This window comes from Rattus norvegicus, chromosome 9, assembly GCF_021556685.1.
Source record: "Rattus norvegicus strain SHRSP/BbbUtx chromosome 9, alternate assembly SHRSP_T2T, whole genome shotgun sequence".
Taxonomy (NCBI): Eukaryota; Metazoa; Chordata; class Mammalia; order Rodentia; family Muridae; genus Rattus; species Rattus norvegicus.
In genome coordinates, this window is record NC_141542.1 from 119,072,827 (window position 1) to 119,096,255 (window position 23,429).

The 23,429-nt window shown below is 37.8% G+C and overlaps 1 protein-coding gene across 6 annotated transcripts in view; it reads right to left on the reverse strand.

The window, feature by feature from the left end:
* Pja2 (praja ring finger ubiquitin ligase 2) overlaps window positions 1–23,429 on the reverse strand; it is a 50,079-nt gene that overhangs the window by 25,850 nt on the left and 800 nt on the right. For 2 of the 6 annotated variants that reach the window (XM_087564683.1, XM_087564680.1), the window contains exons 2-5: window positions 22,495–22,647; window positions 21,662–21,735; window positions 2,490–2,607; window positions 1,553–1,753 (exon numbers count right to left, since the gene is read on the reverse strand). In XM_087564683.1, coding sequence (XP_087420809.1) covers window positions 1,553–1,753; window positions 2,490–2,520 — 232 coding nt within the window. In that variant the 5' untranslated portion in view covers window positions 2,521–2,607; window positions 21,662–21,735; window positions 22,495–22,647. The remainder of the gene's footprint in view (window positions 1–1,552; window positions 1,754–2,489; window positions 2,608–21,661; window positions 21,736–22,494; window positions 22,648–23,429) is intronic. The other 4 variants (XM_087564684.1, XM_087564682.1, NM_001277278.1 and 1 more) reach the window with 2 other exon arrangements.

The following is a 23,429-nucleotide window of genomic DNA, read 5'->3' on the forward strand; positions in this document are numbered from 1 at the left end:
CTCCTTACCGTGACTGCAGTCAGCCTGGTTAGACTATGCTCTAGGCTCTGACTCCAAGAGCCTCTCACTACCCTCTCCCTTGTGTTTCTGTTGGAGATTTTTTTTTAATTTAAGTGTCAATATCAAAAATCTTTTCAATGCAAAAAAAGAAGCTGTCTATACAATGGGAAACAGAAGCAGCGAGGGAATAGCCTGCCTCCAACTTTCTCCTCATCTCTCTTTTAATTAGAAAATTAAAAAACAAAACAGTAAGCATGACATATACTTAAATACCAGGTAACAGAACTGTAAGAAATGAGATTCTGATCATACTTTGATGTTAATTAAACCTACATTCTAGTTTCTAGACATTCATATTCTATGCCCAAAATGTATTATTATAATACATTTATAATTTAGGTATTAGAGATACAACTGAAAAATATACTGATTCAATTAGTCATACTTTGTCATAATCCTGATCCCTCAAGAAAATCAAATCTGTAACTACTTTAAACTTGACTATCTTTATCATTAATCTCACAAAGATATTGAGATTTGCTGTAATAAAAATGAATAAACCATAGAAATAATTGAAATTTAATCTTATAACAGAAAATTGAATGACTTAGCTAGCAATTAGATTCGGACATAAAAATGACAATGAAAATATTCTATAATATCTAGTTTGCTTAGAACTAAAAAACTGAAACCAGATGACTTTATATAAAATATACATAACTATGTAACCACTGTATAGAATATCTGTATATAACATTTCAAACAATTGAAAAATTAAGAAGGTCTATTACCAGACACCTTGATGTTTATTTATATTTTATAAAATAATGAACAAATAAGCTAGCTAAGTTATTTAGAGGAAGGCAAACGAAAAGTTACTTATAGTATGCAGGAAAAACATTCTCAGTTCACATAAAAAAGACTTGGCATGGCCCAGTTTCCATAAATAAATGGATTTTTTTTTAAAAAATTCTCAAAAAAAAAAAAAGGAAAAAAAGGCTTGGGAGAGGAGTTACTGTCGATGTCTCCGTGTAGTTACCACCACGACAGCTGGCTGTATTTTAGTGACTGGTCTTACTGAAGCTGCTCCTGTATTTAATTTATCTGTTACTGCTATTAAATTCAATAAAATTTTTTTTTTTATTTTTATTTTTTTTTTTTTTTTTTCGGAGCTGGGGACCGAACCCAGGTCCTTGCGGTTGCTAGGCAAGCGCTCTACCACTGAGCCAAATCCCCAACCCCTCAATAAAAATTTCAAAATAGAAAATGTGCTGGGCTGGAGAGATGGCTCAGCGGTTAAGAGCACCCGACTGCTCTTCCAGAGGTCATGAGTTCAATTCCCAGCAACCACATGGTGGCTCAACCATCTGTAAAGAGATCAGATGCCCTCTTCTGATGTATCTGAAGACAGCTACAGTGTACTTATATATAATAAATAAATAAATCTTTAAAAAAAAAAAAAAAGAAAAAGAAAATGTGCTGTATTTATAGTGAAAACCATACAAATCCTCACCGTAATTGACCGTTAGGTGACAACACGTTACGTACGTACCTGCGGTGTTTTCCTTGGCAACGTCATCCAGTTCCAGAACTTCATAGTCATCGCCAGCCCGACCCAAGCTCCGTTCATGCCTGGTCATACATGGCTTAAAACTGACATACGCATGTCTCCTTCCGTACCTCCTGCCTGTAATCGTCTGGTATCCTCCTGCTGCTCTAGGCCACGCAGCCTTGCTGGAGTCTTGATCCATTACTGAAAACATAATTAAATTAAGAGGCCAGCAGTGACCTTTACTATGGCAACAAGTCGAGGGGAAGTGCCTCATCAGACATGCTATTACTCACTAAACTACAGGCCACTGAACAGGCTTCTGTTTCAATGGTGTGTGGATGACAAGAAACAACTCAACAGTTGTGTACTAAAGCCCAGGGCAGGATACAACTCTCTAAAAGGAAACAATCACAGAAGTCAAACACATGCTACTCCATCTTCAAAATTACAAATGGATGGTAGACACTGAGCTAAGACTAGACACCGGCATTTAAACAACTTCAATGTTAATTCATATTTTACTAGAGAGTATAATACTATACACATACATTATACCTGCTTAGTCAATTACTAATTATGAATTGTTACAAAAAAGGAAAAAAGAAAAGGTATTTAATCACTTGTCTCAGTAATAAAAGAATCAACATCTTTTACTACCATAAAAAGAACAGCCTCCAAAATGGAACGTAGGCTAGAAATGAGGGCTGTTCTATTATTTGGTTTGATTTTCGGAAACAAGTTCTGTCTATGAACCTTTGGCTGTCGTAGAGCTCTCAAATAGACCAGGCTGGCCTTGAACTCAGAAAGATCTGCCTGCCTCTGCCTCCCTGTGCTGAGATCAAAACTATGACCCACTTTGCCTGGCTTCACATGTTTACAGTGTCCTGGAAATAAAAAAAGAACTTAACACAGAAGCATGAACGTCTATCTTCCTTACCTGATGGTTCTTTTTCTGTATACTGTGACATATATGGCAGCGTCTATGCTTCCAGTTCAATAGAATTATGGATGTAATTTGGTTTTTCCTTACACAGTGAATAAGCTGCAAATGATTCCTATAAAGAACCAATGCATTAAACAAAGTATTAGTAATAAAAGAATAAATCAACAATGGCAAAACTGGTATTAGTGAAGATACTGACCTTTTATTCACTTTGAAATGTAACTTGACTTGACAAAGCAACAACAAACAGCCCAAACAATCGTACTTACACAACTTCTAAGTAAGTAATCAAATACATTATTGACAACCAAATGGGCAACAGGATATGCCAGTTAGTTTTTGTGTTAACTAGACACGAACCTAGACATATGTGACAAAGAGATATGGCAGTTAAGGTATGGCCCACAATGCACTGGCTGTGGGCACACTTGATTACTGAGTGATGAGAGCACAGCCTACTTTGGCGATGCCTCCGCTGAGCAGGTGGTCCCCGACTGCAAACTGAGAAAGCAGTGGAGAGCAGGCCAGTATGTAGCATTCTGTCGTGGTCTCCAATCCAGCTCCTGTCTGGAGTTCCCACCTTGTTTTCCTCCAATGACAGACTATAACCTGCACTCCAAATAAACCCTTTCCCTCACCAAGCTGCTTTTGGTCATTGTTTTATCACCGCAACCAAGATAAAATAAGAGAGTGACCTAACTATATTAGTGTCCACAATGCTATTTTGGCTTTTCCATAAATTCATTTAACTTCAAATTAGCAAAATTCTTTTTAAGCATAAAAATACATGTTTGATAGAAAACTGAAATATGTAATTATACAAATAATGATGTACGTACCCATTGTGATCAGATAATTTAATGCCATTACCTAGTCTAAACCAGTAAAGACTACAACTTATCATTCAACGAGCTTTTTTAAGTTTAGCATATTTTTTCTTATTTAAACACTTTTAATATTTAAGCACCAAAACTACCACCAACTTTCTATCACACAAAATTATTAGATAAGCACTCTATACATAGGTTATTATGCCTGACCACTGCTACTTACATCAGAGATCACATATCTACATTCATTTATAAAAATCACATACCGTGCAACATGCCATCTTCTAATGCATCTGGATCAAACCAAAGGCATATATAGAAATCATAATTTTACCATGCTGTCAAAAAGCACAGGTTCTCATTAGCCCTGCTTTCATAAGAAAGTCTAACATAACCTAACATCAAAGACCACAGCGTTAGGTTCACATCACAAATACTTTATCCAAAGTTTTCTTTCTTAGGACAGACTATAACTGAACATGTTCCAAGCACTATTTTCAGAGCTGAGAATATAAGAATTATAAAATCACTGGATTTATCTGCTGACCAAAGACTATAGTGCCAAATAAAATAAGGAATAAATAGACACTATACTGCTTTATCCTAGAGTAAAGAAGAGAACTGCCTAGTCAGGGTTTACTGCTGTGAACAGACACCATGACCAAGGCAAGTCTTACAGAGGACAACAGTTAATTGGGGCTGCCTTACTAGTTCAGAGGTTCTGTCCATCATTATCAAGGTGGGATCAAGGCAGAACCCAGGCAGGAATGGTACATGAAGAGCTGGGAGTTCTACATCTTCATCTGAAGGCTGCTGCTAGCAGAATACTGACTTCCAGGCAGTTAGGGTGAGGCTCTTAAACCCATACACAGTGACACACCTACTCCAACAAGGCCACACCTCCTAATAATTGCACTCCCTAGGACAAGCATATACAAACCATCACAAGAGCAAAGAGTTACTAGAGGGAATCAGTGACACAAACATCAGAAAAGAGGAGGAAACACTGGGAAAGCACATTCTAGGTATAATAAAAGAGTATATAATGAGACTCCCCATAGAGTCTCCCATAGGCTAATGGGAGAAATGTGGACTTCTATACTGAGATTGAAAACCAGAGAATAGTCCTGAGCAACGAGACTTCATCTGAGTTCTGATTTAACCTGGAACTTTGTCAGAATGCCACTGTTGGGAAGCCTGGGTGCAAGGTTAACAAAAATAATAACAGCATAAGATCAGAGTACGTTAAACTAGGGTAAAAACGTTCAGTGAGAAAGAGTTCTGACAAACTGAACTAGAGGCAACATTACTAACTGACAAGATAGAAAAGAAGGCACAGGGTTCATTTTGAAGCCTGGGCAGCTAGTGTTCGCCAGTACGTGACAAAGAAAGTAGCTGCAAATCTGGACAAAACACCGTGAGTTTAGTTTTGAATGTGTTAAGCATAAGAGAACTACTAAACATTAAAATGTGTAAAATCCAAAACTGGACTTACCTGGAGAATTCTGAGCAATTAGTGTAATTCTGAGATTTTTACAGCACTAAGAGGACAAAGTCTGAAATGTGAAGACAAACCCACAGGAGAGGCCAGTGAAGAACAGAGGTTCTGAGAACTATGGAATTTCAAGTGTGCTTTTCAGAATATGGTTCAAGAATGGACATCAGTACAACCACAAAACCTTCAACCCACAAACTGTCCTGCCTACAAGATGTGCAGGGACAGGATGGAGCAGAGACTGAGGGAACGGCCAACCAATGACTGCCCAACTAGAGACCAATCCCATAGGAGACAACCGACCCCTGACGCTATTACTGATTCTGTCTGCTATGCTTGCAGACAGGAGCCTAGCATGTCTCCTGAGAGGCTTCATCCAGCAGCAGAGGGAAGTCGATCCAGACTCACAGCCAAACATCAGGTGGAGCTCTGGGGGTCTTGTGGAAGGGTCAGGAGTAGAATTAAATGAGCCAGAGGGGTCAAGGACACTACCACAAGACCTAGAGTCAACTAACCTGGGCCCATAGGGGCTCAGAGACTGAACCACCAGCCAAAGAGCATGAATGGACTGGACCTAGCTCCCTACACATTTGTAGTATGTGCAGCTTGGTCTTCATGTCATGTGCATCCCCTAACAATTGGAGTGAATGCTGTCTCTGACTCTTGCCTGCCATTGGATTCCCCTTCCCCTGTGGACTGACTAGTAGGGCTTCACTGGGAGAGACTGTCCGACTGCGACCTGATGTTCTAGGGCAGGGTAGTAACCAAGTGGAGCTTCCCCTTCTCTGAGAATAGGAGAGAGCAGTGAAGGGGGAGGAATGTGTGAGGGTGAGACTGGGGGAGGGCTGTGACCAGGATGTCAAGTGAATAAATACACTAATGGGAAGGAAAGGAATGGAGCTATGTGAGATTTTTTGAGTGCTATGAGAAAACTCCAAGAAACCAAGACAAGAGTCTTGTGACCTCAGTTTCTTCAAAAGACAGAAGTGTTCTTGGACTGTGCGTTTGTGTCCCTCTCAGATGTAGCAAACAATAGCTTACTTCAGATTATTAAAACTGGCTACTGTTATTTGTTTCATAGACTTCTATGGAAACCGTGTTTGTGTGGCCGCGCTCGCGCTCCTGCTGTACCTTAGCCTGTGACTGTATACTTTACACATGTGACTCCTCCTAGCCCTCAGAGTATAAAAATAGTCTGCTGCTTTGAATACAGAGTATTACATAACTATGAACTTTCAAACTTCATTTGTAGATTAATATGGAAAGCTAGGAAATTATTATCCAGCTGCTAAGCTTTGGCATTTTCTTCTATGAACTAAATTTGTAATTATAAAAACTATCCAACCACCTGATGTTCTGAGACAGGTCTTTATGGATGGCTAATGTAATGACATAGGTGGAATTCATGATCCAGATACTCTTTCCTCTGCCCAACATGTACTTTGATTCACCTATTGCAGTTAATTCATAAACCCTTGAACACTGTTTCGGGTTCTGCTGAAATGTCGTAGGCTATTAGCAGCAATCTATGTTCCTGGTTTTACTGCAGAGGTTAATAACCAAGCTGATGAATTAACAAACTCTGTATTTACTTTTCCAGACATAAAAACAATGGGAAGGGGTCTGCACCTATCATTGCAGATGTATGCACTTAAACACCATGGATTCCTCTTTGGCCCTCTTTGCAAAGCTTTCTTTGGCCCCAGCCTATCAAGGATGACTGTGAAGTCACCAGAAAGACAGTCAATCTACATCTACCTAAGGGCAAAAGCAGAGCATTGACTATATCATCAGAAGTCAAGTTTGCCCACCTGGAGCCAAGTTAAGGCCCTACGCATCAAGGAAGAGATTACTCTACGATATACACAGAGCCCTGTGTCACCCGAGAATCGTCGTCTGATGAGGCTGCTCTGACCCGTGCATCTGCAGTGAATGCATCTGAGCATGTGTAGTACTGGTCTCATGTTCCTCACCCTCCTCTATTTCAACACTGAGATTGGATGGATCCAGCTCCTGGTATTTCACTAGTGACTCTGTGTTCGTGATGGGACCTTGGGGCTGTAGTAGACTCATTTATTCATCTAAAGAAGGGAACGTATTCACTTTTCACTTGGGATTTTAATCACTTTCTATCTGTATAGGACATTATAACTTTTATATTCCTCTTAAAGGGCAAATATGGCCTTAATCAATCACATGGGTCTCTTTGAAAGGTATTCTCCTAGATCTTTTGCAATCAATATAGTAAGTAATCAATAGTACTGGACCCCTGTCCTTGGCAGCAGAGTATTACACACAATGCCTTCACTCGTCTGTTACTCATTATGTTACACTCTGCTTACTCACAGGATACCCCTGCATCAAATGGCAATGATTCATATACAACATCTCAATTCAAAACCCCTCTGGATAGTCTACGTTTTAAAAGAATCAAAAAGGGAGAGATAAAAGAACGTGGTCAAAAACAGAATCATGTGAGATTTCTGAGTGTCTGTGAGAAAAGTCCAAGGAACCAAGATAAAGAGTCTTGTAAACTCAGTTTCTTCAAAAGCAATGGAATTGTTCTTGAATCATATTTTTGTGCCCCTTCTAGGTGTATCATGAAGGAGTGAGTTTATTTCAAGTCATTACAGCTAGCTATTGTTATTTGTTTATATGCCTCTATGGAAAAATGTGTTTTTGCCATCTACGGCTTGCCCACCATGTGTGGCTTACCCACCACGTGTACTTGTTCTTGTAATTGTACATTTTACTTATGTGATTCCTCTTAACCCTCCGAATATAAATAGTCTGATGCTTTGAATAAAGCTGGCTATTGCCTGAGACGTTAGTCGACCTCATTTACTGGCACCAGTTTCCCAGGTCCCACCCCTTGAGAGTGGGGACCGTGTGCCAAACGGTAAAACACAAGGAGACCTCCAACTGGAAGACAGACACGAGAGGCACTGTTAAAGCAGCACTGGTGTCTTCAAAACCTTGACAGGAATGTGGGTAGGTTCGAGAAGGAAACACAGACAGAACTGGGATCATAAAAAGTACCATGTTTTAAAAATCTCCTTTTAAAGACACTCTTAAAGCAGATGTGGGACTGCACACCTTTAATCCCCGGGAGATCGCTGTCAGGTTAAGACCAGCCTAGTCTACACATCCAATACCAAAGTCAGCAAGAACTATACAATTAGACCCCCGATTAAAACAAACAAACACACACACACACCACCAGAACCAAACAAAATTCTTGGAAGGTTTTCAGCCTCTTGATTTAAATGTGAAGACCCGTGACCTTCGGACACACACTGAATCACACTTTCCCCCTGCCCGCACATTGTGCCTTTTGTAGAATATCCCCAAATGATTGTTTCGGATAGTTTATAGAGAAGGCAAACTTTAAATATTTTTGCAGGCTATAAAACCACCTCATTAGTCACAATTTAGGATAGTTAAAAACCAAACCACTTCTGTAAACTTTCGAGGTACTGTCTGCTAACATACTTATCATTGAAAGGGAAACATCGAGGCAGTTTACTACTGCTTTAGTGGGAAAACCACATCTTTCTCTGTGAGCTATTTGGGATCCTGTCTTAGTAAGTTGATATCCTGTAACTTCAAAAGTATGTACTTAGTAGCAGGCTATTTAAATTTTTTTCCTTCATAATAACAGCTGTACTATTTTAATTAAGACTTTCATCAGTGTCACAAAGATGTCTTTTTCTTTCCTATTATTTCTATATTTGACCAAAATGGGTGGATTAATCTTTTGTTTTTAAACCTTTCTCCTATATTTTCATTCTATAGATGGAGAGATTTAAATCACTTTCCTAGCTTTCCTTTACTCTCTATAGCAATTTACAATTGGTATTCTGTGATTTCCCCCATTTCCTTTATGATTTTCGGTAACAGATCTTGTGTTACACAGATGAAATGCTTCTGTATATGTCAATTTCCTCTAATGCCATTATACTCAACCATCTATAACAATTTTATGTTTCCATACCCCTCTGGAGTATGAAAAGTGGAACAGGGACAAGGCACACAGAAAACTTAAATTATTAATTTTCCAGTTTTGGGTTTGTTCTTAAAGTAAACTGCAAGTATTTGGTCTTTGAGTTTTTCTAAAGGTATTTTCCTCCAGAATTAGTATGACTATATTCTATTTGCGACAACTACTTACTTATTTCAACTGCTCTGAGTTTTTAATATAGTTCTAGTTAAAACTGTGTATGTTGCTATAAAGAGGGTCAAGTCTAAAATCTTGAGCTATCATTGGTAGCTCAGATACTATCTATCAATTTATTTAAGATGTTAGAAACTAGTTGCAGAGAAGCTATACAAACTTAAAACTAAACACACTAGAAAGACAAGCATGGGTATAGAACAAAAATGCCCACAGTAAACTACTTAACTTACAGTGGCCTGGTTTTATTTTATTTGAATACACTGTGTCTGTTACATTAGCTAACAGACTGTGAGGAGTAGTCTTGCTTGTCAACCTGACTACATTTGGAATTAACTAAAATGCAAGTGCCTGGGTACACTTGTGAGGGTTTTTTTTTTTTTTTCTTAATTAAATCACTGAAAGTGGGAGGACCAATTTTTAATCTGTATCTTTTGAGGTGGGAAGATCCACCTATAATCTGGGCCATGCTTTCTGCTGAAAACCTAGATAACAGACGTGTAAGAAGGAAGCTTGCTCTTTTTGCCTGCTTGTTCTCGCTCTTGCTGACGTGTCTGTTCCTTCACCAGCTTAGAGTCTACTTCTTTGGGATTCTGGTGTACACTAATGACCAGCTGAAGCATCCAGCCTTCTGGGCTGAACAACTACTGGACTCTTGGACCTTCTGTTGGTAGACAGCTATCATTGAATTAGCCATTAATCAATCTCTCTCTCTCTCTCTCTCTCTCTCTCTATATATATATATATATATATATATATATATATATATATATCTTCATCTACAAAACATTCTCTAAGTTCTGTTCCTACAGAAAACCCTGAATAATAAAAATACCATGTATAATATTTAATTACAAATAATGAAAGGAGTTGAATAAATGAGCTCCTTTTGTGATGGAAATAGGTAACAGAAAGAAGGCTAGGAGTTGGGCATACATTGAGTCAAACTCTGATGCTCAAATAATTGCTCTTGATACTTAAATAATTGCTCTTGATATTTAAATGACAAGGCCCTCTTGTGACTTGTCTCTAAAAACATGGTAACTGACTGTGTGATATACAAGCTCAGGTAAGAGGGATTATACCTTCTTCTTGTGCTCTCTTAGCTCACTCTAGAAGAAGCAGGTGCCCCATTAGGAGCTCACTCAACTAGCCCAAGGCGAAGAGCCACATGGTGATCATTCTTTTTCCTGACGAGAGTCTCTGAGGTTTTCTTTCACATGAGAATAACTTCTAAATCAAGCCCTCATGACTCTGACTTCCTGAAAAGCCTTGAAGAGAAATCATGTATTAGCCACACGGCCCTTCAGAGACAGTATCTGCTGTTTACTGCAGGGCAATGCATGACTAGTTATCATTCCACAGATAACATATATAAATAATGTACAAGTGTTTAGATACTGAATTTTCTTATATTAGAACAAGTTTTCTAAACAACATCTCATGAAACTATACTTTTTATTTTGAACAAAAAGATGTGAAAACAGGAGAATTAATATTAAATATACTATTTTGAGGGATTTTTTTTGGGGGGGGGGACAATTTCAGAACTGTTGATATTTTTACCGAAGTAAGAGCACTTACTTTTAGAACTAATTTCCAGGATGAGAGGGCCAGATGAGTTTACAACAATGTTACTGACCTCCTCACCTATCCTGGAGTCAGTGTAACTGAGCTTACACTGTTACCTTCCTGTTTTCAGCAGCTAAGCACAGATTTCAAGAGATTAATATGTAAAAACTTCTGAATAATGATCAAAGCTTCCATGTAATGACTTATTATAATGGCATATTCTTTTCAGTTTATCAATATACTTAGCCCCTTTATCTTCTACCCATTAAGCACATAACACAACTGAAAAATTGCTCTGTACACCTGTTTTCTAACTAGTAGATACAGGATAAAAAAGGACATGAAAACCTAACCAATTACTTAGAGCTAACAAAGTCATGGACCTTGACTACAACTGCCACTTTACTAAAGTGCATAGTCCTTAACCACATTCTAAATATTTGTCCTTTTACCCACAAATAAGTATAGTCCTCACTGCTCATCAAGAAGATTCTTTGCAACGTATGAAGACTCATTACAGAGAACTACAACCAATCAAAATGCAGAGTTGTGGAACCCAGTCCCAACTGATGAACCTAGAACACAACCCTTGCACTTCTGGCCAGGGAACACTGTGGGGAAAGGTGCAGGACAAAGATGACTGTCAGGGTTACTTCAATTTTTATTCACAATACAATTCAAAGTCACTTTTGAATACAGTATTTAATAACAGTCAAGGTTTGATTTTTTTTTGATTGATGCACAAGTTGACTTAGCACAAATTATAAAAATCTTGTAAGCTGCCATGTGGCTGCTGGGAATTGATCCTGGTCCTTTGGAGGAGCAGCCCGTGCTCTGAGTCACTGGGCCATCGCTCCGCCCCCTTTCCAGGTCTTCTGTCTACGCATGTCCTGATCCACTACATCTCGCTGTGACCCTTACAGCTCTGGCATGTGAAAGAAACAATTCAAATCTGCTATAACAAAAAATAATAACCTGGGGTTCTTGACTGCAAGTGTATTTCATTTACACACCAAGTATGGAGAAAGTGACATTTTTAACCATCTGGAGTCTCCTACTATATAACTATGAAATAGTTATCCACACAAGTGTTTTAAATGTTTCTGAATGCCTTTGTAATTTTCAGCATTCAAGTCTTTCCCACATTAGATAGCAAAAACATTTAGTTATTTTATGTATCTGGACAGTGTGAATTGTTTCCTTATTCTACATAAACTTTTTTTGTTTTTTAAAGGTTAGAATTTTGTTGTACAGTCCTGTCTAGCCTGCACTTCCTATGTAGACCAAGCTGGCCTCTAATACATAGAGCCACACACTTCTGCGGCCAACTGCTACCACTCCCAGCTACTCTACATACACTTTCAAAATTCTGATTTGGTATTTCTTAGCTACTGTTAAACAAATTACGATTAATTTTGGAGGCTTATATCCTATGGCTAATCACCTTGCTTTTTAAAAAATCACTTAGTTTGCTAGTAAATATATATGAATTTTGTGGTTTACCAATTTTTGTTTTGGCAGAGGATGATAAACAGGGCTCTAACGCAATACTGAATAGAAGAGACAGGACAAGAATCGAGTTTTTCATCATGTTTATCATAGGAATTGTTAACACAGTAACAAATTAAGGGTTCCCTCTTCATTTGGTTTGATAATAGTATTTAATGAAAGATTGAATTTTGTGACATGATTTCTTCTTATGTGGGGGTATGTAGAACTTCATTATTCAGCTAAAGCAATGGACTGTTAATAATTTAAAAATTAAAAAACTTTATTCTTCAAGAAATTCATGCTGGTCATATCTCTGTTTTTAGATTATACTTCATTATTTCTAAATCCATGTTGTGGAGAAATAGTGACCTACAACTGTCTGTTGTCACATCCAGCTTTCTTACCACAATTATGAATAAAAACCATAGCCATAATAGGTGCTGAGATGTTTATTTGGTAATTCTCAGGAAAAGGCTCTCTAAATACAACATTTTATTTTACTTAGTGAATTCCCAGTGAAAACATGTAAGCTTGGGACCTTCTTTGTGAAAAAGTTTTGATAAATCCAACTTGTTTTACAAAGCACAATAGGTTTTCTCTCTCTCTCTTCATGTGAGTTTGGGTAAATTGTTTTAAGAACTTCCACTTTGTCCGGGTGTGGCTGTGCATGCCTTTAATCCCTGCACCAAATCCTAGCACTTTGAAGTGGAGCACAGTGCCAACCTGGTCACCAGAGCAAGTTCCAGGACAGCCGAAGCCACATGATAGACAGACCCGCTCCTCTGTCTCAAGAGACTGAAGAACTCATGGCCTTCCCCTGAAGCTGAAAACGTTAACAGAATAACACTGCTTATAGTTTCCTTTGGACAATTTACTATCAATAGTGAATTTCTTTTTCTAACCCCTGGTTTTATTAATTTGGCTTTTCTCCTTTTTCCCTTACCAATTTATCGTGGTTTTAATTTTTTAAGGAGCCTTAATTAACTGGCTCTAAATCTCTGCTTCGCTAATTCCTGATTTTACATGATTTCCATATTTTTAGGGTGTGACTCATCTTTCCTTTCAAGCCTTGATATTAGCATCCACCACTCTCTGACTTATGTAACACTATAAACTACAGCATCCATTCTGTTGTGTTCCAGGTATCCTGACCTATATAATTTTACTTTTCAGATTTTTCTAATTTCCACAGTAACGTTTAAAATATTTTTTATATTTTTAGAATTTCATACAAGTATTCACGGTGTTTTGATCATATCTACCCCTACTCCCTCCCTCCAACTCTTCTCAGAATCACCAACTCCTCCCAGAACCACCCACCTCCCTCCAACTGCAGATCATTAAAAACAGGAAAACAAAACCCAGAGTTCAGTAAATTGTCAGAATGCACATGGATGTAGGGCCATCCACTTCAGCATGTACACCAGCTGGGACTTACGCCTGAAAAATACAAAGCAGACTCTCCCTTCCCCGGCAGCCATCAATTGCTAGTAACTTCTCAGAAACACCTCCCCCATCCACCAAGGAATTAGCACCAGTCTGGTCTTGAACAGGCAACCTCAGCTGCTCTGAGTTCATGAGTTACAGCCACTAGACTAGTTGTTGTTGTTGGGTTTTTTTCCCTTTTATATTGTGCAGTACAACAAAAAGCCCTTCCAAATCAAAGAACATAAAAATATCCTAGCTTTGGGTGAGAAAGTAGACGGTAGGGAAAAAGAAGGCTGACTTGCCTAAAATTCCAAGTTGTAAGCTCAACTTCATCTAGCTCATAGCTGCAGTTCATTCCATCTGCTCAAGTCCTCAAATCACAGGCTGAGAAGACTGCTAGTCTGAGGACAGTAACCCAAGCACCTGGCAGAAACAGGTGACATTTCCTCTCTAGTGAAAGAAAGTCACTTTCTTTTCTTTCAATCAGGTCAGAATTTCCACATATAAAATTTCAAAGACTATGACACCCGCCCCCGACATACAAGAGAATACGTGAGGAACAGAGGCAGCAGTGCTAACAAAAGGGTATAACTGGAGAATGACATCAAGGACTGGATAGTAAAATTCTTTAATGTATGAAAACTAACACTTAAATACAATTAAATAGAAATCAGAAAGAAAAAAATCCTAACTTTAAAAGCTAAAATACACAAAAAAGATGAGAAATGGCTGAAAGAAAATCAACACAACAGAAGCCGGACAGTAAGAAATATTCAGGATATAATACACAGAAATAATATGGAGCAGAGGCGTAAAGAAAAGGCATGGGGTGTGGAGTAAGACAGAAACAATCATAGACAATATCCCAAAGGAGAACATATGAATGTTATTAACAGAGTCGAAGGCAAAAGTGAATTCCCTCTCCCCTCATAGCCTATACTCTCACAGCAGGATAAAGGAAATTCCCAGATCCAGTCCAGTGAAACCCACAGAGAATTCAGAGCGAAGGCCATAAAGAGGCCTGGTGGGTTTCAGGAGAGTTGGTTCACAGCACACACATCAGCAGGGTCACAACTACCTGTGACTCCAGGGGTAAGATGTGCTGGTCTCTATCAGTAGAGAAATTCAGACGGGGTTAGATATGGCTCGGTACATTAGCTCGTGCCACCAGGCCTGGCAATCTGAATCAGTTCCTAGAACTCAGAATATAGTAGTAGACGAAACCGACTCCCACAGATCATGGGGCCCAAAGTGCCTGGCCCTCAGAACTTAATAAAATCTCTACCATGCATTCAAGGAAGTTAATTAAACCACTTTCCAAAAAAGCACAAAATAATTTTAATAGCTTCAAAAACATGTAGCTGACTTTATGAGAAAAATTAGGAGCTGAGTCAGGGCTGTAATTCCAGAACTTGGGGGGTAAAGTCAGGAAGATCAAGAGTTCAAGCCTAGCCTGGGCTACGTGCCTAGCTGAGGTTGCCTGGGCTGTATGAGATTCTGCCTCAAACAGATTTTTTTTTAAGTTAAAAAATGTTTTAAAAAAATCAACAGCCAAAATTACCAAAACAAAAAATTACAGATCAACTCTAGCAATAAAGATGCAAAGAAATTTAAACAAGCCAAATAATTATATCAAATGCTATAACGTAAGGGCTTCCAAAACAGTCATTATTAGATATGATGAATATATCACTTGCTGTTATCTTTGTTGGAAGCAGACTAAGCACTCTGGGGAAAAAACTGACTTTCAATAAGAAAGCTAAACATTCAAGTCAATTTCTCAAGACAAAGAAGCTACAACAAAGGGGCACTGAGTGGTGAAACTATGGCATTTCCTAAGTCCCTGCTCTCCATTCTAATTAACACATACAAAGCTCTAGGTGAAGGGTAAAGAGCAGGAACAGGAAGAAGGATTTACATGAAAAATGTGAAGACACTTTACAAAGTCAAAAACTCTATTTTTAAAGTCAAAAAGTAGCCTGAAGAAAAAAAATCTAGAACAAGATCCCTTGCTGCTGCTGCCAGTTCTATGGTACAAACATCTGCTGGCTTTTCAAACTCAAGAGTGACAAGTGCACATAAACGCTGAGCTATCTCTCCAGGCCCATATGGAACTATTATAAACTCAAATTTAAACAGCTTCACCGGTTAGTGATCACCTTAACTCAGACGGAAAATACTCAGGGAACAGAAGATAATACCAACACTGAACATGTGTACCCTTTCCCTGACCTGTCTTAATTATTCAAACAATACAAGCTAGCAACTACTGGTAAGACCTCCATTATAATATTTCAAGTAGGGCAAGAACGTAGACCAACATGAACACCGTGTTTCATATAAGGGGCTAATATCCCTGATTGTCAGAATCTACAGTGGGCCCCAGAAGCCCTACAGATACCAAGACAAGTGTAAAAAGCAAGTACAAATTTATAGCATATGTAAAATAAAATATAGTGGCATAAATGACAGTAGGAAGAAACAACCTGTCATATGTTACTTGAATATAGACTGTGATTACAGACCCATGATATAAATCACAGAGAAATTCCTTTAATTTTTCTTATTGCTGTGACCAAATTCCTGACTAGAAACACTGAAAGTGGGGTTGGGGATTTAGCTCAGTGGTAGAGCGCTTGCCTAGCAAGCGCAAGGCCCTGGGTTCGGTCCCCAGCTCCGAAAAAAAGAAAAAAAAAAAAAAAAAAAAAAAAGGAAGACAGAAACACTGAAGGCAGAAAGGGTTCTTTCTGGCACGCAGTTTGCAGGTCTCGTCTATCACAGATGAGAAGGCAGTGTAGCAGGAATGGTTTAGGGGGAAACAAGTGCAGCCAAGTTATACAACTCAAGGCTTGCAGCCAGTGACTGCCTTCCACCAGGCAGGCTCCACCTCCAAAAGGTTCCACATCCTCCCAAAACAGCATCACTCACTAGCCATGGGCCAAGTATTCAAAGAAATGTGCATGAAGGTTTATGCAGTATGCAAATTAATGCAGGTCTTTTTTTAACACAACATCATGGCCACTGAACAAACCAGGGTTGTTTGAGTAGTCCTGGCACTTTACCTAATGTTCACAAGGGCTTCTGAAATACAGTCTTTATAAATGCAAGTAGTTTATAAACGCAAATGCACAGTATTTGTACTGATGTACAAATTCCTAACACCAAGTTATTAGTTATTTTCTATGCAGACAACCTAGAAAATTTGATAGCTGTCTCAACTAATTCTATCAAGAATGAATATGCTATTTCACTAAGAATTTTCAAAGCAGTTTTTAAATCTTGTGGTTTTGAAAATATAACTGATCCAAACAGTGGGCCCCTTTTATGTATAAATGAATGACCCATATTTTCTGAAATAAATATTTGGCTGCTGTGAAATGTAGAATACCAATTTGTTGGTGCCTCACTAGGCATGTCAAGGACTAATAAAGGACTGAATTAGGTTTTAAATATCAAACATCTTTCTTACAGTCCAGACATAACTGTTGTCTTAAGACTCTGCTAAGGTCGTCACCTGGCATTTATTACAAGCATCTTTGAAGGTGAGAAGAGTTTTAAGTGCATGTACTATATGAATGTAAGGATCTAAAAGTACATAAGTAACTCAGTGAGGAAAACCAGGTGCTCTAGCATCCAGATTCTGCATAATCTGTAAACCCAACTCAAAGGAGTCATTTGAAAGGGGAAACACACCAGTATTTGTTAATGGATAGTCTTTAGAGAGGTATAAACTATGATTCATTAGTAAAAGTTACAATAAACCAAAACTGGGTAGTAGGTGTGTAGGAACATACACAGCTCTCGTGTACAACACTTGCCTACTACACGTGATCTTCAGCACTCCTGGGAGACGGTGTGGTGTGAAGGTTTTAAGTCTGAGAAAGCCTCTTCACAGATAAAGGCTAGCTAAGGATCACAGCTATTTGGAGGTTGAGACAGGCAGATCATTTGGCCCCAAAGAATTTACAGACAAAAAAAGTAAAGAACAGGTAAGCTAAACAGAAAGAAATTTATAAGCTAATAGATTTAAATCTAACTCTACGGTATTAAGAGTTATCTAGAGTCACAGAACTTATACGATGAGTCTCTCTATAAACATTTAAAGGGAACTGACTGAAATGACTTACTTGCAGTCCAACTAATCCAACCATGCTAGCTGTAAACAGAAAATACAAGAATCTAGCAGTTGCTCAGTCCCACAAGATGGGGTGAGTGAGCTGGTCTGTTTTCACTGGGATCCTTATATAGGCTTCCAGCAGAACATGTGACCAAGACTAAAGGTCTATCTTCCCACCTCAAGATCTGAATTAAAGGTGTGTCTTCCTACCTCAAGATTCAATCAAAAGTATGTCTTCCCATCTTAAAGGTCCAGACTAGAAGTGAATTCACCTACTTCAAACCAAGCAGAGTATCTCTCACAGGTGTGCCCTCCATTTCTGTCTGGATTATAGTTCAGATACTGTCAGGTTGACAACCAAGAATGTTATCATACCTACCAACAGCTCCATTAAAGGTAAATGGCATAATCATCTCGATAAAAAGGAAACTGTTAGTAAGACTTTAAGAACTGAGTTTCAGGGTTAGAGATGGCTCTGTAGTGGTTAAAGACACTTATTGTTCCTGCAGAGGAAGGGGGTGCAGTTCCCAGCACCCACCTAATGATCCAGAGGATCCAACGTCTCTTCTGACTTTGAGCTCTTGACTGCATATACAATACAAATCAATACAATCAGGCACATACAAATAATTTTTAAGGGAGCAACTTAACCACTTAAAATAGCAGAGGATAAAAATAAAAGGATGGGAAAGACTTATCACATTTGCACTAACCAAAGAAAAGAATCTATATTAATATTAAACTAGACTTCAGATTGAGGAATACTTCAGAGATCAGGGGTATTAGTTAATAATAATGGGGTCTATACATCACACTGATAGAATAATCTTGGACACTGACATGTACCAAGAGATATTTAAACACAGTCAGTAAAAATGAACAGGAAAGAAATAGATATATTCTCAATTATACTTGGAGACATCAAGTCTTCTCTGAATGATTAGAAAAATAAGTTTAAAAAAAGCCAAAAATAAAAAAAACACACGCCATTAAGACAAAGTCCTTAACAGTAAGAAAGCAACTTTATTGTGTTAACTAAATGAATTTCTTAAAACACAAACTTCCGATACTGATACTAGTGAAAGTGACACTTTCAATACCAAAGACCATGTTTTCAAAAGGAAATAGATAACTCCTAGAATCCTATCTCTATTCAAGTAATAACTCAAGAAATTTGCCTTTTAAAACTCTACACTAAGAAAGTTTATCTTGAAAACTCCAGTGAACATTCATATAAAAAAGAAAAATAATTGAATAAAAAAATTCCCCCAAAATATAAAAGACATTATTTCTAAGGTTTTACTATTAACATAATAAAAAAGAATTAAATGAATTAAATGAAAAAATATCCTCATGGACAGATGGAAAAATAAAACCTCTGAGGTTTAACCACAAAAGGCAAGATGACACAATTGAAAATAAAGTTATTACATTTATCAACTACAGAAAACAACTCCCTAAATATAATAAAAACAAGACAGAACGTTTTTTCAGGACCGAGCTCAATACTTACACATAGTTAGAATTCAATGACCTCTAACAGAATGGGAATGAACTATGACTGTACCATGTGCTGCCATCTCTGTTGGAAACACTCAGGGAAAAGCTGACTTGCATTAAGAAAACTAAAATAAATTTCTCAATGCAAAGTTTACCAGTAAAGGAACTATAAGAAAACTGAATTAAACGGTAAAATTACTGTTTTTTAAAGTAGCCAATCTCCATTTCTAATTAACAGTGTAGAAGCTCTAGCTGAAGGTTAGATTGAGCTAACTGTCCCTACTGCTTTTCACTTCCGGTATCCATGCACGTGTGCGTACACAGGGTCTGTTCAAGGGACCTAGAGTTCACTGATGGGGTAGACTTGGTGGCTAGCAAACTCTGGGTGGTCATCTGCCTCTGCTCCGCCTGTTTTGATTCCCCAGTGCTGGGGTAACAAGGACATGGCCACATTAGGCTTTTTTATGTGGGTGCTACACATTAGAACTCAGGCCTTCTGCTTGAGGAGTGAACACTTTACCTACACTAGGCCATCTTCTCCAGTGCCAAACAAAGTGATACTTAAAAAGCTCATGGGGTTGGGGATTTAGGTCAGTGGTAGAGCGCTTGCCTAGCAAACGCAAGGCCCTGGGTTCGGTCCCCAGCTCCGGAAAAAAAAAAAAAAAAAAAAAAAAAAAAAAAAAAAAAAAGCTCAGGAGCTCCCATCTCCTGATTTCAAGGTTTACTACAAAGTAAATACCTCAATAATATAAGATAATATAGTAGTTTCAAAATTACAGGTACAGAGCTCCAGGGGCAGTCAAAACACACATCACATTTGTGGTCTGATTATACTCATCTAAAGAAGAGAAGGAATGTTCTCAAGAATCAGAACTAGAATGACATATCCACTAGATAAGAAAACAAGCCTTAAACCTTTTCTCACATCATAAAACAAAAATACAACTCAATATATAATGCATCTTGATGTAAAAACCAAAACTATTAAATATATAGCCAAAAACATGAGGAAATGTATTCAACATTGCATTTGGCAAAGAATTCTTAGCAAAGATGATGAAAAAAAAAAAAAAAACCACCTCATTAACCAAACTAATTCTAACTAAAAGCTCTTTTTAAGGAATTAATTGTGGGGCCAGAAGACAACATTAGATTCCATGGAGCTAGAGTTACAGGCATTTGTGAGCAGACCAATGTGGGTGCTGAGAACTGAAGCTGGGTCCTCTGGAAGAGCAGCTGGTGCTCTTACCACAGAGCCATCTCTTCAGCTCCTCCTCTTGGTTACAGTTTGGAAATAAAGAAAACAAAACCCTTCACATTGAAATGTGGGTTCGTGTCTGTCAGAGCAGCTGCATAAACATATTTAATATGCTTTAACATTCATCAGCTCAGTTTTAAGATGGCTGAAAGACTTGAAGGAAGCATTTACAATGAAGACATCAACAACCTTATCAGCATCATGAGTCACCCAGTAAATACAAGTTCAAATCCACCGTGGCCCAGGAATGATCCGATCCCAGAAGTCTGAAGCCTGAGGCAGAAGGATTAAGAGTTCAAGGCTAGCTTGGACTACACCATTTGAGTTCATTACAGTCTCAGCTACAAAACAGATTTCTTTTCAAAAAGACCAAGAAAATAAACAAGTGAACGACAGTAATAAAGACCAGTGTGCTATACATGCTGGAAGTGTGTAAGCATGTGGATAAACCAAACTGGTGTATGTCACTGGCAGACAAGTGACATGGGACAGTGATTAAACTTTCTATGTAAGTCAAGAAATACCACGTCTAGATTTTTCAGGTTAAAAAAAGTTTTAATTCACAATAAATGTTCACAGCACCTTTATTAATAACCCCAAATCAGTGACAACCCAAATATTCATAATTAATTAAATGAATATAACAGCAGTAAATTATCATGCTACTTCACAAAAAACGGAAATAAGCTAGTTTTACACACACACACACACACACACACACACACAAACACACACACAAACACAAATGGTCTTCAAAAACATGATGCTGGGAAATGAAAGATACAAAAGAAATAATTACATTTATATGAAACAGTAGGCAAAGGGAAACCAATGTAATGATGTAAGAAAGATGTAGTTTCCCGGGGCTCAGGGTCAAAGTCTGGTTGACCTCAAAAGAACATAAGTTTTCAAAGAAATGAAAATACTACCCTCACTGTGTTATATATTCTGCATATCTATATATACATAATGGCATAAAAGTGTGCTTTTCTGAGAACACAGTAAGAAGCACATCTTAAGTACATTTCAGCAATTAGAACTCACTCTCTAATTTTAAAAAGTTGATTTTTAAAAAGATAGTCTCTTTTAAGGAACCAGTATATAAAAACTACTAGTAACACCCAAATAGAACCACATATAAAGTTGAAAAGATGTCAGAAAGAAAGAAAGAAAGAGAGAGAGAGAGAGAAAGAAAGAAAGAAAGAGAGAAAGAAAGAAAGAAAGAAAGAAAGAAAGAAAGAAAGAAAGAAAGAAAGGAAGAAAGAGAGAGAAAAAAAAAGAAAGACCTTAACCTCCAATACCTTTTTGAAGCAACAGGAGGCAGTGAGGCGGTGCACAGGTCAGGTGCTTGCCACAAAGCCTGACAATATGCAACCTGCAGAAACCCAGACAGAAGAATCAACTCCCACACACTGTCCTCTCATCACCATGAGCATGCTGTAGCAACACACATGTGCACACACACACTCGCTAAATGTTTTTAAAAATGAAAACAATAACATCATCTTGGCAAGCTAAAAATAGGACATATTTTTAACTTTTAATATTGACTATTAGAAAGCTTTGTGAAAAATCGTATTTAATGCCAGCCAGCCTCAGAGGCATTCACCTTAAAGAAAACTAACATATTTTAACTATTAGCCCTACAATTCAACAATATGTAGCACGTAATGGACAATGCAGTGAACAGAATGTTATAAAAACTGGAAAGGAAACAAAAAAATACTTTCATATAATTGTCAACTAAACAAAAATATTAGCTCCATGAAAAAAAAAACGGGGGGGGGGGGGGGACGGAAAGCTGTTTTTATTGCCAGAGACAGGAAATAAAAGTTAAAGTTTTCATCTACTACAGCAATACAACCATAAAGGAGCTGGAAATATTGAAAAGGAATGCCATTATACATTTCATATGTGAAATATGAAAAGATGGTGAGGTTTTTGGAGGGCCTTAAGACTATAAAACAGTTCTAAGAACTTATTCGTAACATTATTCAAAATAGGGTTTTTAAATTTTAACTCATAAGTGGTCTGAAGATGACCTAGAAGAAACACTCAGGAAACAGTCAAAATATCTTTCAAAAGAGTAATGAGGGTTAGACAGCTATCAAGTTTAAATACTCATACCCTTTACCTCTGAACCTCTACTTCTATGGTCTGTGCTCCAGAAGGATCAGTTTTTCCCCTTATTAAAACACTGTCTGAGTCTTGGGATGGAGGCAATATATTCGAAGGGAAAGTGGGAGTTGCTCTTTTTACATCACAGTCTTCCACACCGTGAAATGCTCTACAATAAAGGATTTAAAGCTTACAATTCAGCATCAATGAATGAGTTAGTTACCTTTATATAAAGCGTAACTTTCAACAGCAATCATTCAAACGGCTTCCAGGAGGAATATTTAATTGAAGTTCATCAAGTTAAAGACATAGGATGTACCCTTAGAAAAAGCATTAGGGCAGCCTACATAAAACAAGGGACTATGTCCAAGATACCTGATTGGAAGAAACCAGCTCTGCACACACGTGCTCAGTAAAACCCTTACTCCCACTCCTGAAGCAGACAACTCTGCATGTACACGTAACGTGTCTTTAAAGATGCATTTGTGAACGCACTTTGAAAGGCGACCACCAAGCCTAAATACTAGTGGGGCACTTAAGGAGGTATTCACATATTAGTGTTTACTTAGTACTGCTTTCTTTATTTATACTGTTGAATTTTACACCGAGGGGTGCACGTCTGTAATAGAAGAATAAAGTTATTCCACATAAAAACGACATGAAATCCAGAAGACAATCACAAACATGTCACGTTTATTTCTGTTATTTTTAATGTCCCTTCACATAGTCATCCAATGACCTGTTAGTCTTCGGCAAAGATGACTGCCATCTTAAAAGAATTATAAGCAACTACTTCGTGATTAAAAATAGAGCAAGGCCTCTTTAAAAAAAGAGAGAATCTCGTATACTTGACAGAACGAGGAGCCTCAAAGCAGTTGTCTATGTAGACATACGATTTTTTAAATTATTATTATTATTATTATTATTATTATTATTATTATTATTTCTAAC